The sequence below is a fragment of the Sphaeramia orbicularis genome, chromosome 17, assembly GCF_902148855.1.
Source record: "Sphaeramia orbicularis chromosome 17, fSphaOr1.1, whole genome shotgun sequence".
NCBI lineage: Eukaryota > Metazoa > Chordata > Actinopteri > Kurtiformes > Apogonidae > Sphaeramia > Sphaeramia orbicularis.
The window spans coordinates 15575838-15593266 of NC_043973.1; the positions used below are offsets into that span (position 1 = coordinate 15575838).

The following is a 17429-nucleotide window of genomic DNA, read 5'->3' on the forward strand; positions in this document are numbered from 1 at the left end:
GTGTGTACATGCATTTGCTAATATCACATGTTTATGTCTACATTTCTTCTGAATTGTTTACAGACGTTGGGTTATTTGATGTTGCTTCAGTTGTCTTTTAAATCTCGCTTTTGTTTGTTCTTTAGTGATCTGTTCTGGAAGAGAGTTCCATTCCACCATGGCTCGATATAGAACTGTTCTTTGCATTGATTGTGTTCTTGCTATAGGAATTGTATAGCAGCCTCTGGTGGCATGCCTCGTGTGGTATGTATGTATGTCAGAGCTATGTGTCAGTTGGTTATATAAGCAGTTGGGGCTTTTTAACATATTAATATTTCTAACAAAAACAATCAGTGATGCTGTCAGCCTCTCCGTGACTTTCATCCAGGAGAGCTTGACATGCATTTCATTTACATTCGACCGTAGTGTGCATCGTAGGGCCAGCCGAGCTGCTCTATTCTGAGCCATCTGCAGCTTTCCTATCTTCTTCTTACTCGCACCTGACCACACCACTGAGCAATAGTCTAAATCTGACAACACTAGAGTTTGAAGAACTTGCTTGGTTTCAGATGCTGCAGCTCTTTCATAATTCATAGTTTTTCTTGTTTGTTCAGTATTAATTGTCAGCCTTGTAAATCCAAGCTGGACTGACTGTACATATCCTGACCAAGGAAAATCCAATTCTCACTTTGTGCAGTAATCTACACCTGGATTTTCTGCCTTTGTCCACAATAATGTACATTATATCGACTAAATGTCATCTAAAATTAACGTTTATTTGCAACATAGTACAAACTATTACATGATCAAAAACAAATTAATTTTAGTAAAAAAAAAAGTCTCAGTTTTGAATGTCTGGGGTCACCAGAACTTTGTGACGTTAAAATGGGGTCACGACCCAGAAAAGGTCAGAAACCCCTGGTTTAGGGTTAGGGCACAAACAAACCCAAAGATGACAGATGATGTTATTTGTGAAATGAGATGTGAAAACACACATGAGCCACAGATGACAGATGATGTTATTTGTGAAATGGGATGTGAAAACACACATGAGCCACAAAGTTGAAAACAGGTTTGTTTCTCATGAAAAGTTGGCTTTTTGTAGCGTGTTGGTTCTTACAGCAGTGATGTTAAACATATAATGATCATACAGCGTATCATCACTGTTGGGTGGAAACCGCTTAAAGGGGTCATATTTAGCTAAACTCACTTTTATTAGTCTTTGGTTCATTTATTTGTGTATTTGGACCCTAATAGTTCAAAAAGTTTGAATTTGAACCCTCCAGGTGCTGCAAAGCTATTTTTATATTCATTTTGGCAAAAATCAAGTGGATTTCTCCAACCTGTTTTAATTCCTGCTTAATTTGTTACGTTTGTTTACATTTTGTACGTTTTGTTACTGACAGCCCACCCTACTCCGTCAGTGACTGGTTGTCATTATTGTTTTGCATTTCCTGAGCGCTTCATTCGCTCATACAGCAGTTCACTGTCTGTCGTCCGTTTCCGAGTTGCGGGGAAATAAACGGCCCTCCTTGGTCACTGCTGCACCTATGGAGGTCACTGCTGCACCTGCTGAGGTCACTGCTGCACCTATGGAGGTCACTGCTGCACCTATGGAGGTCACTGCTGCACCTGTCGAGGTCACTGAGGTCACTGCTGCACCTATCCAGGTCACTGCTGCACCTATCCAGGTCACTGAGGTCACTACTGCACCTGTTGAGGTATCTGTTTAATAGTGCGATTCTCTCTACTGGAGTTTCACTGTATCTGTGACTTTTTGACCTCGCTCTGTCTCTGGGCTCCTGCAGAGCAGCCGGCCCAGTGCGTATACACTGACTAAAGCAATGCCAGTAAAACACACACTTTGGGCAACCAGTAAAGCATGTACACAGTCTCTCAGTCGTCACCCAAGGAAGATACAAAAACCGAGTGAGGGGCAAACAATCTCTGCCACTAAATTATATTAATTATAATAATTATTTAGTCCTGCTGGTTTATATGTATGTAGTTGTACTGACATTTGAGTCTAAAGTTCAGGGTTTTAGATGAAAAAGAAAGATTTGTTGTTTTCTTTGTCATTTGTCACTATTCAGATTGAATTTAAATAAGACTTTTTTTGTTTGTGAAATATGAAAAAATATAATTGAGTTATTTTATTTTTACTTTTGGCCCAGTTTCAGTTGTTTGTGCGGTTGTTCTGTTGTGCCACTTTTTAGTCTGAGTTTGAATAAGACTGCCTTATTTTTGTTCAAATTCTGGCCACAGCTAGAATATTTTTGTGTATTAGTATTTAGCGTTTTTTTTTTATTTTTCAAGCTCATCCAGTGAAAAGAAATATGCATGCATGACTTTTAAAATCACTTTTATTTTATATTAAAGAGTAAATGAACACAGATGAGCTGCCCAGCAATTAAATTTCTCTTTGGGGATCAATGAAGTGATTCTTATTCTTAAATAAACCATCAAACCACTTCTTTTCAGTGCTGTCAGGACTGCAGTTCGAACTGTCAGCCTTCAGGACACTATTCAGCTTCGCTATCATCAGTACATACAAACCAAGTTGCCCACCTGTTATTTCAACCAGCCCACCCTAATATGACCTAGAACCAGCCCTGGATCCCAGGCCAAAAAAGGTTGGGAACCACTGGTTTAACGTCTAATAACAGAATCTGATACTTAAAAAAAATAAAGAACTGGAGGTGTTTGTGTGAACTGTACATGCATACTCAGTGTGTGTTCATAACCTCTGCATACAGGGAGGTGCTGCCAGTAAAAAGCAGATGAAGGGAGGGGACTGGAGCCACAGCAGTTTCCTATCATGGGAAGTGAGTGGCAAGGCGAGTTTATAAATTCCTACCCCTGTTTACAGCTCACACAGTCTGATCAACTGTCACATGAACAACACTGCAGAGAGGAAACGTCTGGTGCCGTCAGTGTTTTACCTTTTGTTAGAGGAAGGGGTAGCATCTTTATAAGAAATGGACTGAGCTGGTTTGAGGGACTGAAAACAACTCACAGCTCTTGAATGTGTTCTTTGTCTTGCTGTGTGCAGAAGAGGAACATGTCTGCTTTCTGAATTAGTGAGAGTCTATCAAGTCCAGAATCATACCGAAAAATACCAGTCGTTGACGCTCTTTTGGTCGACAGCAACCATGTATTCAAAGGTGTCCAAGTACGGCCCGGAGGCCCAGAGGAAGATCTACCAGTCCAAGGGCAAGAGCTGTGGCTACTACATGCGCATCGTGTTCTTCTTCTCTTCACTCATTCAGTCTCTTATCATCGTCAGCCTGGTGCTGTTCTTGATTTACGGCAAACAGCAGGACTCAGCATCCGTAGACCGCATCCAGGATTTGGAGAAGAGCTTCAGTCGACTCTCTCTAGAAAATGTCGAGCTCAGGCAGCAGAGAAAGAACCTGACCAACTTACTCAACGTCACCGTGATTGAGAAGACCCGCTTTTACTGGGAGCTGATGAAGATGTACGACATGACCAACGTCTCAATCTTCATCATTAAGGAATCGGAGAAGAAAGCGGTAAGAAACTAAGAGAAGAATCTTTTCTGAACGGTGAAGTGTCTGTTAACCATCAGCAGACAAAGTTGTAACTACATTATTAATGGTAGTTGTGTAGGTTGAGGACAGTATTTCACTATAGACTGCAGAATACATACCTCTAATTATTATTTATTAAATATATTTTGTTAGATTAGACCAGTGTTTCTCAACCTTGGGGTCAGACCTCACGTGGGGTCATCTAGAATTCAAATGGAGTCGCCTGAAATATACACGCTGGACTGACTGTACATATCCTGACCTGGCTTTTCTGCCTCTGTCAATAATACAGGGTGGGGAAGCAAAATTTACAATGAACATTTAGTTGTTTTTTCTCATCAGGCACTACGTCAGTTGTTTTGAAACCAAACATATATTGATGTCATAATCATACCTAACACTATTATCCATACCTTTTCAGAAACTTTTGCCCATATGAGTAATCAGGAAAGCAAACGTCAAAGAGTGTGTGATTTGCTGAATGCACTCGTCACACCAAAGGAGATTTCAAAAATAGTTGGCGTGTCCATAAAGACTGTTTATAATGGAAAGAAGAGAATGACTATGAGCAAAACTATTACGAGAAAGTCTGGAAGTGGAGGAAGGAACAAAAAACGTACCAAAGCTTTTCTTAAAGCTCTCAAATCCAAAATCCTAAAGGATCCAACCAAATCCATGAGAAAAATGGCAATTGAGCTTGGGATAGACAACAAGACCGTTAGAAATGCAGTAAAATATGATTTGAAGTTAAAATCTTACACTAGAACACCAAAACACTTGTTGACAACAGCTATGAAGGAAAAGAGATTGGAAAGGTGAAAGAAAATAATTACATGGTTCAAGAAAAAGTCCTCCATTGTAACGATCTTTTCAGATGAAAAGATCTTCACTGTCGATGCTGTTCTGAACCGCAGAAATGACAGATTTATTGCAACATCTCCTTTGGTGTGACGAGTGCATTCAGCAAATCACACTCTCTTTGACGTTTGCTTTCCTGATTACTCATATGGGCAAAAGTTTCTGAAAAGGTATGGATAATAGTGTTAGGTATGATTATGACATCAATATATGTTTGGTTTCAAAACAACTGACGTAGTGCCTGCTGAGAAAAAACAACTAAATGTTCATTGTAAATTTTGCTTCCCCACCCTGTAATATACATTATATAGACTAAATGTCATCTAAATTTAAGGTTTATTTGCAACATAGTATAGCAAACTATTACATGATCAAAAATAAATTAATTTTAGCAAAAAAAATGTCTGTTTTGAATGTCTGGGGTCGCCAGAAATGTGTGATGTTAAAATGGGGTCACGAGCCAAAAAAGGTTGGGAACCACTGCATTAGACAAACTGAGTAACATACAAGATTATGTCAACTTTGTAATGAAACAGTGTGAATGAACAATCATCTGCAGACACCTAAAGTGAACGGGAGTCACGCTGAATATATAATAATAACACTTTCTGTAGAGATGTGTTATAAGTTTATATATATACACAATAGAGAGAGGTTTTCTGTGCAAAAAACCCTGAAAAGCCATTTTTTCCGAACATTTTCCACAGCATCAACTGAAAACCAGAAAACAAAGGTGAAATTAAACTTTGTGAGTTTGCATTTCCAAAGTATTAGTTTTTATTTGCCTTACTAAGGTCATTTTGTTGATGTGTAACTAAACAGTTTTTAATTTCTCTGTTTTATCAACACAGCATGAAATGGGTGGAAAATAACAATAACGTAAATTGTACAACATAGTCAAATATGGTGCACACATGTCTGTACTTTGTCTTAAATCAGAGGCTTATGGGAGATGAATAATGCATCAATTGATTTGAAGATTTCACGTATTCAATATTCATATATTCCAATGCTGATCAATGAGTATTTTTCAACGCTTTTGTGATGTTTTCAGTAACTGTAATGTTATTTTATATGTATAATGTTGAGGGCAAATCATAATTAGTTGTTTTGCCTAAATAAATCTAGTTTATATCAGTTTCTCAGATGGTTTCTTAATGGTTTTCTTTTATTTACATGAATAGCAATTGTGCAACACGGAGAAAAGGATGTGCCTGATACAGTTAGAGGATTGTAGACGTCGCCCATACTCACCATCTTGTAAGTACATAACCTCAGAAGTTAATCACATAAAATACATTCCTCCTAATCTTTAACTGAATTTAACCCTTTCATGCATGATGTCCATATTTGTGGACACATGGTTGAACTCACTTTCCAAAGGGTTCTAAAGGTAATATTATCCAAACCACATGGGTTCAGTCTGTATAGACCCTCAGACATACAATGAACTAAAAGATTGTCTGAGTTTTAGAATGTAGACTGATCTGTGATCTCATAAAGTTAACCTCCTCAGACTCAGACATGGGTTTACAGTCCACATTTATGGGCAAGAGTGTCACAGCTTTATATAAAAAAAAAACAAAAAAAACAAAAACTGTCCACCGCAAAAGGATATTCCATAAAAATTTTAAAAACTGAAACTGTTGCATCACAATGTTTCCAATATCTGCAATTGCTTACTTAAAAAAAGCCCAAACTTGTACTTTCCTGTGTCTGAGAAGGTTAAATATCTTCTTAACAAAACCATATTTTTTAAAAACATTCAAAATGCATTTCAACTCCATCCTAATTTTGTGAAATAAAATCAATATTAAAAAAAAAAAGAAAGAAACTTTTTTCATAATTCATGCATGAAAGGGTTAAAAGACACTGTAGTTTTAACAGAAGATACAGCTTCCTACTTGTGTTTTGCTTCTTTAAGTACAGGGTAGGCAAGCAAAATTTAAAATATTTTGAGGCAGGGATTGAAAGACAGTGTATGACCAATTAATTTATTGAAAGTCAAGAGAATTTATTTGCCACAAGAAAATTGACACAATAGAAAATGTTTTTATTCTATGTGTCCTCCTTCTTTCTCAATAACTGACTTCACACGCTTCCTGAAACTACTTCTCCCATTCTTCTTTAATAGTATCTTCCAGACTTTCTCGTAATAGTTTTGCTCATAGTCATTCTCTTCTTTACATTATAAACAGTCTTTATGGACACTCCAACTATTTTTGAAATCTCCTTTGGTGTGACGAGTACATTCAGCAAATCACACACTCTTTGACGTTTGCTTTCCTAATTACTCATATGGGCAAAAGTTTCTGAAAAGGTATGGATAATAGTGTTAGGTATGATTATGACATCAATATATGTTTGGTTTCAAAACAATTGACGTAGTGCCTGCTGAGAAAAAAACAACTAAATGTTCATTGTAAATTTTGCTTCCCCACCCTGTACAAGCAGCACCATCTACCTGTAACTGTGGGCTGGAATATGAGAAAATCAAGGCCAAGCTGGAGCTTGTGGGGTCAAACTTCACTCAAACAGCTGCAGCAATGAGGAGGGAAATGGATCAGACCGAGAAAGACAGGGACAACCTCAACCTGGAGGTCATCCGTCTGAGGAGGGAAAAGGCCATGCATGAAAAGGAGATGCAGTTCTATCAAATAAAATGCAAACAAGACTTCGCCAATTCCCTGAGCGGCGTCTCCAATGTCTCCAGGGCTTTCCTCCAGAAGATCGAGTCCCTCTTCCCTTTGCTCCCCCCTTTCCTCATCAACTGCCCAAAACAGAAGGAATACCTGGAGCAGATCCGCACCAACTGCACCAGCCTCTCCAGAGATGTGGAGGACAAGTTCCAGCATTACCTGAACAATGTGGGGGAGCAGGTGTCGAACATCCAGGCTGAGAACAGTCGCCTAACGGCAGAGAACTGGAGGCTGTCTGAGGACTACCGCTTGTGCAGCCAGAACCGCACAGGTATGATGAAAGAATACAAGGACAACTTAAGCAAACTTCAGCAGAAGCATGATGACGAGAAGGAGAAACTCCTGGTGGATAAGTTGAAGCTAATCGGAGAACAAACTGTCCTGGAAAACAACATCAAATTCAAGACCAAAGAGGTCGAACATCTCAAGGAACAAATCAAATACCTCAACATGTCCTGCATGCCCAAGGTAAAAACACAGATGGAAATCAACTCTGCTTGTCCTAAAAAAAACCTCTCATCTCAAATATGGTTCTTTTGATTCCACCACATTCATCCATCAGCTTTAGTTGCTTCTCATTTAAATCTGCATTTACATAAGAGCTTTCAAACTACATTCATAGGTAGTGGGTTTTTATAAGTACTTTTCCTCAAATACTGAAGTTCAGCTAAATTTCAGGTACTTGTACTTGAATATTTCCATTTCATACTGATTTACTCTCCTCCATTGCATCCCTGGTTCAAGCATTTAACTTTTTGTCCAACTACATTTATCTGAAACTTTCATTACTTTACAGATTATACTTTTCAACCCCTTTCACTTCCTGTTAAAACCATCTCCTCCCGTGTTATTTTTTCATGTTTGTGTTCCTTCATGGGTTTTCTTTTATGTGATGATCACACAGAATATGAGGCATTAGTGTAGATTCAACAGTAAAATAAACTCAACCATCAACACTGACTACAGTAATATTCAACATACACAATCATATGAATCCAAAAACATCACATATAACAGTAAAACTAACATTCTACTCTACATTGACCAGTTGAACTTTTCATACTTGAAGTTTATTTTGCTGATAATCCTTAAGTTAAGGTTGAGAGTGCCTGAATTTTCATCAGTGCTTTTTACTTAAGTAATTAAATCATTGTAATGACTGATGATGCCTTCATGGTACCAGAATGCTGGCCTTTTCTGAGTCTTTTGTATTCTTTAACAAAATGACTAGAGTTATATTTGAATAATTTAACCCCCATTACCTTTTCACAGAGGTTTTTCTTCATGGGCTGCGCTAACAAGTACCAGGATCGTCAATTTATGGCTCACAGACCAAACTAGGCCCTAAATGTCAAATTTCTAATTCATGATGTATTTAATTGTTTCACATATATCAAATATATACCAAGGTATTTACAACTTAATTTCTACTACAGATATTAAATACAGTAAAATATGCCAAATAGGCCAGTGACCAATCTTTGTGCAAAGTTAACCCTTGACATTTCATGCATTTTATACTGAGAATTTTTAATTTTTTTTTATCTCTGCCAAGGAGGTTATGTTTTTGCCAGGGTTTGTTTGTTTGTTTGTTTGTTTGTTTGTTTGTTTGTTTGTTTGTCTGTCTGTCCGTTAGTGTGCAACATAACTCAAAAAGTTATGGACAGATTTGGATGAAATTTTCAGGGTTTGTTGGAAATGGGATAAGGAAGAAATGATTAAATTTTGGTGGTGATCGGGGGTGGGGGGCCCACGGGGGGGGCCACTGATCAGCCTTGGCGGAGGTCTGCACTCTCCAAGTGCTTCTAGTTTGGTTTTGTTTTGTTTTTTTCACTCCCAAACCATATATATAATATGTTCAATTTCATTTCAGAGAAAGCTGCACAACTATCCACCCTGGAAACTCCATATCAGCTTAAAAAGGATTCTACATATGATTGTTATTTTTAGCACAAATATCGATCCACACAAACACAAAAAGAATATATGATTTATTAAGGAAAACATAACAGTGAGTTGAGTTGTACCCACTGCAGTGGGTGATACGCATCAGTGATTTATTGTTAGTTATTGTCTCGTAATGTGAATATACAACAAAATAATTTAAAAATCAGAAAATCAATTTGGTAAGTTTTATACTTAATGCTATATATAAGAGAAGAAGTAGTAGTTTAGAGTAACTATTACTAATATCATGGTTTCAGTTACTGTTTAATGATGATTTATGTCTCAATCTGCTCTACACATTAAGTGGTTGACTGACTCAATACATGAACTTAATGAGTCAGTTAAATTAATGTTTACTGTTTCTGACATATAAAATGGTCATTCATTCATTTCAGTTAACTAAGTGTGCATCCAAACAAACACAAGATAAATTTGTCAAGATGAAAGCTGCTTATTTTTGAAGGGGCAATAAACAAATGTAGTTAAGTGTAACTGTGTTCTAAAACAAAAATATATATGTTAATGATGACTATTTGTTAAGAATAATAAATAATTGTATTGTATGCTCTTATTTCATTTCAGCCAGGGTTTGGTCCTTTCGTGCCAGGATCCTCAGGCCCTCGGACCCCTCAACAGTCTGGATCTCCATGGAACACCTTCGGTTCTGGAGCCAACTCTAGATTAGGGTTTGGTGGAACAGGGTCAAATTTTGGCTCATCTGGGTTAGACTTAAACAAGCAAGGCTCAACTGGACTAGGGTCTTCCAGCTTTGGTTCATTTGGTTCAACTGGGTCAAATCCAAGTCTTAGTTCAGGTTTAGGATTAAATAAACTAGGGTCAACTGGTTTGGGATCCTCAAATTTTGGTTCATCCTTAGGTTCAACGGGGTCAAACCCAGGCCTTAGCTCATCTGGGTCAGGATTAAATAAACTAGGAACATCTGGACTAGGCTCATCAAGTTTTGGCTCACCCTTCGGTTCAACAGGGTCCAATCCGAGTCTTAGCTCATCTGGATCGGGACTGAATAAAGCAGGGACATCTGGACTGGGCACGTCAAGCTTTGGGTCTACAGGGTCCAAGACAGGTCTCAGTTCAGCTGGATCAGGATTAAATAAACTAGGATCATCTGGACTGGGCTCATCAAGCTTTGGCTCATCTTTTGGTTCAGCAGGGTCAAATCCAAGTCTTAGCTCATCTGGGTCAGGGTTAAATAAAGCAGGGTCATCTGGGCTGGGCTCATCAAGCTTTGGGTCAACAGGGTCAAATCCAAGTCTTAGCTCTTCTGGGTCAGGATTAAATAAACTAGGAGGGACTGGGGTGGGCTCTTCAAGCCTTGGGTCAACTGGATCAAGTCTAAATAAGCTAGGATCAAACACAAACTCCAGAGGCTCATCGTTCTTTGGGTCGTCCTCTAGTTCTTCTGGGTCCACTGGGTCAAGTTCGTCCCTTGGCTCGAGCTCCAGTAAGACGACACTAACAAATGGGAAAAGCTCCCCCAGCTCCTCAAGCTCATCAAGTTCATCAAGTTCATCAAGCTCATCAAGCTCATCAAGTTCATCCTCTTCCTCGTCTGGGTCCAACAAAAGTGGATCAAGCAGCTCTGGGTTTTCCTGGCTTGGGTTCGGGTCACTAAGCAACAGTAACACAGACCAAAGTAAGTCAGGAAGTGGGACAGCGAAAGGATCATCAAGCAGCGGCAGTATCGGATCAGGATCGTTTGGTTCTGGAAGGTCCACTGGCAGAAGTAAGTTGGGATTTAGTAGAAACACTAAAAAGCAATTCTGTAATGTTGTAAAGCCGCAATTCACTACTAATAAAATGCTGTTTTCTTGTGTTTATGCAGCCGTCAGTGCCGCTCAACACATTCTAGATCTGCAACGCATCATCAACCCCCCTGGTCCAGAGTAAGTATGCACCCAAATCTGAAAAAAACAAAACAAAAAAAAAGCCTATCTGAACATTTTTGCCATTTTCATATCTGTCTAAAGCACAGGTGTCAAACATGCGGCCCGGGGGCCAAATGCGGCCTGCCAAAGGGTCTAGTTCGGCCCTTGGGATGTTTTTGCCATGTGCAAAAATTCCACAGTCTTGAATTGAATTAAGCCAAAAAAAAATCTTCAATTAAGTAACAAAAAAATCTTGAATTAAGTAAAAAAAAATCTTCAATTAAGCCAAAAAAATCTTCAATTAAGTAAAAAAAAATCTTAAATTAAGCTAAAAAACATCTCAAATTTAGCAAAAAAAATCTTCAATTAAGAAAAAAATCTTCAATTAAGTAAAAAAAATCTTGAATTAAGACAAAAAAAAATCTAGAATTGACAACTTTTCATTCTTTGTTTTAGTGCAAAAAATAACATTAAATTATGAAAATATTAACATTTACAAACTATCCTAAAACACTAACATGTGAATAACCTGAACAAATATGAACAATTTGAAATGTCAAAAGAAAATTAAGCACAATTTTAAATTTTTTTTCTTCCTGTTCCTCAGTGTTTAGTGTCTTTGTAGATCTGATCCATAATGCACATGGACAAATGATAAATTGAGGAATAATATTGTTAAAATTGCACTAAATTTTCTTACATTTTTTAATTTATATTTCAGTTTTTTCAGTTTTTTTTTTTTTTTTTTGGATAGTTTATAAAAGTAAGTATTTTCATAATTTAATGCTTTTTTTTTTTACACTAAAACAAAGACAAAAATTTGGAGTTGTCATTATTTATAGGTTATTATGTTATTATTTTTCTGGTCCGGCCCACTGCAGATCAAATTTAGCTGAATATGGGCCCTGAACTAAACTGAGTTTGACACCCCTGGTCTAAAGAGTGTGTACATAGCCTTGTGAGATTACATTTAAGGGATAAACCTTGTGTTTTTCTACGTCTTTTAAAATATGTATAAAATCTAGGAAAAAGCAAGGCAGGGTAGATGTTTGAGTATGGAAGATTTTATACGAAAAGAGCTTTACAGTGAAACAAACCAATAAAACAACTAAAAATAATAAATTAAAGCAATGCTACAGAGATAGGTTTCAGATAGGTGCTCAGCAATATTTCAAGCCTTAGCATTTCTGTTAATTTACCCTCCACTTGAGTAGAAAAGAAGCTAAAGCTAGTGTTTAGCTTGGACTCTAACCAGCCAATAATCCGGAACAAACCGACCTGAAATTTCAGCAAAGTAAAGGTTAAGGTTATTATTATCCCCATAAGGAAATTCAGTCTCACTTTCATCCACATTTTACCCATCTTACACATAGTGCTTAGCATTAGCGATTAGCATTAGCATTAGCACACTTTATGATGAGCTGCCATCAAAGGTGCTCAACGTCAAACCAATTTTATTCACACATGGTGCCTGTGAAAAGTTTGGAAAAACCCAATCTTACTATTATAAGAGACATATGAGTTAAAAGGACTTATTTTGACTAAAGCAGGGGTGTCAAACTCATTTTAGTTCAGGGGCCATATTCACCCAAATATGATCTCAAGTGGGCCGGACCAGTAAAATAATACCAGTGAAATAAGTAAAATTACATTATGATAATGTTTACATCTACAACGTTTCCTTAAAAATCTGAATAGCGTGAACAACATGAAATGTCTTAAGAAAAACAAGTGCAGTTTTAACAATATTCTGCCTCAGTTTATCATTTACACATGTGCATTACAACTTACATTACAGTTACAAATACACAAAACATTTAGTAACAGGTATAATACTGATAAAATGACATTTCACATTGTTCATATTTGTTCAGGTTATTCACATTTTTTGTAAAAGGATAGTTTGTTTATGTAAACATTTTCATGTAATTTCACTTTTTACACTAAAAAAAGATACAATCTGCAATTGTCATTATTTATAGGTTATTATGACCCAACTGAGATCTAATTGGTTTATATGTGTCTGTATGGAACCTAAATTAAAATGATTCGTACACTATTGATTGTTAATATCTTCAGCGTACTTTTTGCATTTCACAAATTCATCCTGCGGGCCGCATTGGACCCTTTGGCGGGCTGGATTTGGACCCGTGGGCCGCATGTTTGACACTTGTGGACTAAAGTATCTCCAAACATTCTACTAGAATACTTTCCTATACCTCATATAAACCTAAAACAGTGGTTCTTAACCTGGGTTCGATCGAACCCTAGGGGTTCGGTGAGTCAGTCTCAGGGGTTCGGCGGAGGTCAAGACACACACTCGACTCATTAGTTGGGTGTGTGTTGGGCTAGGTCCGTGTATGTAAACAAACGGCTTTGGAGACTCTTTCTCTGATTGACATCCAATATATGCGGTGTATTGTTGTTGCTTATAGCACTACAACACATCCGGAAGTGTTTATAATCTCTTCCACTCGTCTGACAATGAATTATTTGAGTATTTTCCACATCGTTGTTATGACTTTTGCTACTTCCTGTTAACCACAGAGGCAGCCATGTGTAGCGTTTGTTTACATTTTTCGGTCACCGCACTGGTCAGTTACAATCATGTGACGACCGACGCACCGTCGTGGATGGAGAAATCATATTATGCTAAAGCCGAGCTAGTGCCGTAATAAAACAACGATCACAAAAATACTGATCGAGTATAACGAGAACTTTAAATACAATAAGTTCATTATTGGAATACATAAGGTTAAAAATTAAAACCATTTCAGTGTGGTTGTATTAAAAAAGGTCATGTCTTTGTGAAAAGGGATGTAATTTGTTGTGAGTTCAGGCACCGTATTGGTTTTGTTCTTTGAACACAGTGATGTTAATGCACGGTTCATTTTGTGCACCAGTAAAACATATACCAGTGTCTTGAATTTGAAAAAAATCATTTTATTTTTTAATAAAGAAGGGTTCGGTGAATGCGCATATGAAACTGGTGGGGTTCAGTACCTCCAACAAGGTTAAGAACCACTGACCTAAAAGTTATTCTTGGCTGTTTGGATATTTCTTCCTCTCCTTTTGATCCAGTTTAGTAGGATTGAGGTCATGTGTCTGGACAGGCCATCCCATGATAGATAACACACCAGCTGACTGTTTTCTTTCTAAATAACATTCACCGTTTCAGGAAGCTGGGGTTACACTACAGAATGGTCTCCACGCCTTATTTACTGACCTATATCAGTTCTGACGCATCTCATTGTTTTTCATTGTTTTTCATGCCCCAGTGCACCCAGTCATGGTCTTTAGGGTCTTTACCATATGATTCATTGACATATTCTCTAAACCAAGTACTTATGGAATGGAATGGGGCATAGCTATTGCCTTAGGTGACATTTGTGCCATTATCTGTACATTTATATGTGTTCGGTCAAATTGAATCTGTATCTCGTTACGTAGTTTGTTGCATTTAAACAAAAGAACATGTATGTGTCTCTTAAAAAACTGAAAAAGACTATGTGTTTCTAGATTTTGGACAGGCACTGTATCCATACACTGTTGGCCATAATGTTAAAATAATGTTGTTTTCAGACACGTTCTTCTATTCCTCCTATTTATACACATCAGTCATCATCTTTGACCAGGTTCAATGGTTACATACTGAGTCCCAGTTACACTTAATCTATCAAGAATAAATCACATTGTCACAATTAGGGGTGTGTATTGGCAAGAATCTGGCGATATAATACAAACCACAACACAAGGATCACAACACAATATATCACGATATATCATGATGAATAATGGATCAATAATGTAAAGTGCTTTGGGTGTCTAGAAAAGCGCTATATAAAATCTAATCCATTATTATTATTATTATTATTATTATTATTATTATTATTATTATTATTATTATTATTATTATTATTATTATTGTTAAAAAGGCATTTTTTTATGATTATTTCCTTGAAGAATTAAATTACACCAAAAATAGGCACAACTACGAAACACATTTTTATTTGATCACAACATGATCTAACGCTATATCCCAAAATGTTCCTGTGTTCAAACTTAAATTCTGTTTTATAGACATTACAGTTTAAGATCCTGTTCAAATGTTCATATTCAATTCGTTCAGAACTAACATTGGAACATTATTTTAGTTCAGTCCCAACAGAGGAACTAACATCTGCCTCTCAGACAGTAAAAAGTGCTTTTAAGATGCTTCAAATAACCAATATTTAATAAAACTGTGTGAAATAATAGTAAACTAGAAGCACTCGGAGAGCGCAGACCTCTGCCAAGGCTGATCAGTGGCCCCCCCGTGGGCCCCCCCACCCCCGATCACCACCAAAATTTAATCATTTCTTCCTTATCCCATTTCCAACAAACCCTGCAAATTTCATCCAAATCTGTCTGTAACTTTTTGAGTTATGTTGCACACTAACGCACAGACAAACAAACAAACAAACAAACAAACAAACAGACAAACAAACCCTGGCAAAAACATAACCTCCTTGGCGGAGGTAATAAAATATGAACAATAAAGGAAAACAAAAATTAATCTTCGTCATATCTGCATTTGAATAAATACCTAAAAATGTCGATACAGTACTTTTTAACATTGATACAGTATTGTGAAATGAAATATCGTGATATATTGCAGAACTGATATTTTTTAACACCCCTAGTCACAATCATTTCATGAGAGGTGGTAAAATTATTTTATTCCATCTTTGTGCGCAAACAGTGTACTACAGGATAAAACATCACCAGTCTTATCCACTGAAAAAGAGCTGGCTTATTTATTTATTCATTCATTCATTCATTCATTCATTCATTCATTCATTCATTTATTTATTTATTTATTTATTTTCAACGGTACTCTGTTCTGATGTACTGACATTTGCATTTATTGTATTGTATGTATCTAGCAAGTACAATTTCTAACTTTTGGGAATGAATAATGACATGTCTCACATGAAGAAAGCCTTTTAATCCCCTTTCTCTCTCTTTATTTCTTTTTAGGGAAAGGGAGAGGGAGAGGGAGAGACAAGATCTATACAGTCTACTGGGATAGTCCGTCATATCAAGGAAAACCAAAAGCACCTTTCATGTATTACACACAGATAAATGTCATGGTGTTCACATATTGAATGTACTCTGTATATATACATGTATGCAATGACTTTTGAATCTATGAATGTAAACTGTGAAATTTGTGCATTTTATTGTTACAGCACAACAATATGAATAAGCACGTGTTATTTTTTACAGTGTAAATAAAAAAAAAAAAAAATCCCTAGTTCCTTTCTGTCTTCTCTTTATAAACAAAACTATTTGAGATATTGCTCTGTTTAGTCCTGGAAATGACTGTTTATCCCTGCGTGCGTCACCTATTGTGTGGCTAATTGACTATAAATGACTCCCCTGTGATTTACTGGCAACACTGGTTTAATCTGTGCAGCATGTTTATGTTTACCTGCCAAAACTGTCAGCAGGCCAGCAGGGGCAGATGGGAGGGACCTTTGCAAACTAGTACATAAGACAATGTCCCATCACTTAACCGCAGAATACACGGATATCCACACTCTAAATAAAACACAAATGTATCTCTTATAAAGAACACGTGAAGAGGTGATGGGGGTGCAGGTTTGTCGTAGTGTCTGATAAGTTTGTCCCAAACAAACCTGTAAACATCCACAGCAGCTGCATTTTCATTGTCATTACAGTTTTATTCTTAAACTGGTGAATCACAAAAATCATCAACACATGCAGCCAAAGCATTTATCAAGTCAGTCACAATGAATCTACTTCATCTTTGGGTTCATTTTATAACTTTATAACACACTTTACACAGTACTTTACAAAAGATTTTCATTATATGGGATGTAAATGAAGTCTTGTGGTCACATCAACAAAGAAGACACCAGTATTTTGTGTTCCTTTAGAGCTTCTGGACACATACTGTACTTTTATCCTTCATGCATTGATAACACTGGTCAACAACAAATTTATTGTTCAAGTTTTTTGAGCTGATTTAGGATCATTTTGGTGTGCTGAATCCAAAAATCACATTAATTTTGCTCAATCGGGTCAACTTTCTGAACTATGCTACATATTGGCTTTTTAACATTTTTGCTTACATTTATGGGCATTTTCACATCATATGATACAAAATTCTTTCATATTTCTTGCAATAAACGAGTTCTGAAGATTTTACTTTTGCCAATTTATGATTAATGGTTTTTTTGATATTACAGGTGAATGAAATGGCTTCGACAGGAAGATCTTGCAAAAATAAGCTTGACGTATTCTGCTACATCTGCGGTGAATACACCATTGTACCTAACAGGAATCAAGTCACAGGTTTCATAAAGTGTGCTTACCAATCTTATTTTGGTATTAAACTTGGTGACCAAGATAAAGATTATAAAAATGTAATCAATTTTGTGAGAAGATCAAATTTTTCAAAATCAAATTAGCAAAAAAACCTGACCTGATTGAGAAAAACAGAT

At 36.8% G+C, this 17429-nt stretch overlaps 1 protein-coding gene across 2 annotated transcripts; it reads left to right on the top strand.

Annotated features, from left to right (window-relative positions):
* The first annotated feature begins 2839 nt into the window (after positions 1–2839).
* Positions 2840–16033, top strand: plvapa (plasmalemma vesicle associated protein a). Of its 2 annotated transcripts, none has more exons than XM_030161014.1 (6): positions 2840–3512; positions 5573–5648; positions 6840–7555; positions 9617–10778; positions 10878–10938; positions 15940–16033. In XM_030161014.1, exons 1-6 carry the CDS (start codon positions 3132–3134, stop codon positions 15989–15991), a joined length of 2448 nt encoding a protein of 815 aa, XP_030016874.1. In that variant the 5' UTR covers positions 2840–3131; the 3' UTR covers positions 15992–16033. The 2 variants fall into 2 exon arrangements, with proteins under 2 accessions (XP_030016874.1, XP_030016875.1); XM_030161015.1 differs by having other exon boundaries at positions 6843–7555.
* The last annotated feature ends 1396 nt before the right edge of the window (positions 16034–17429 follow it).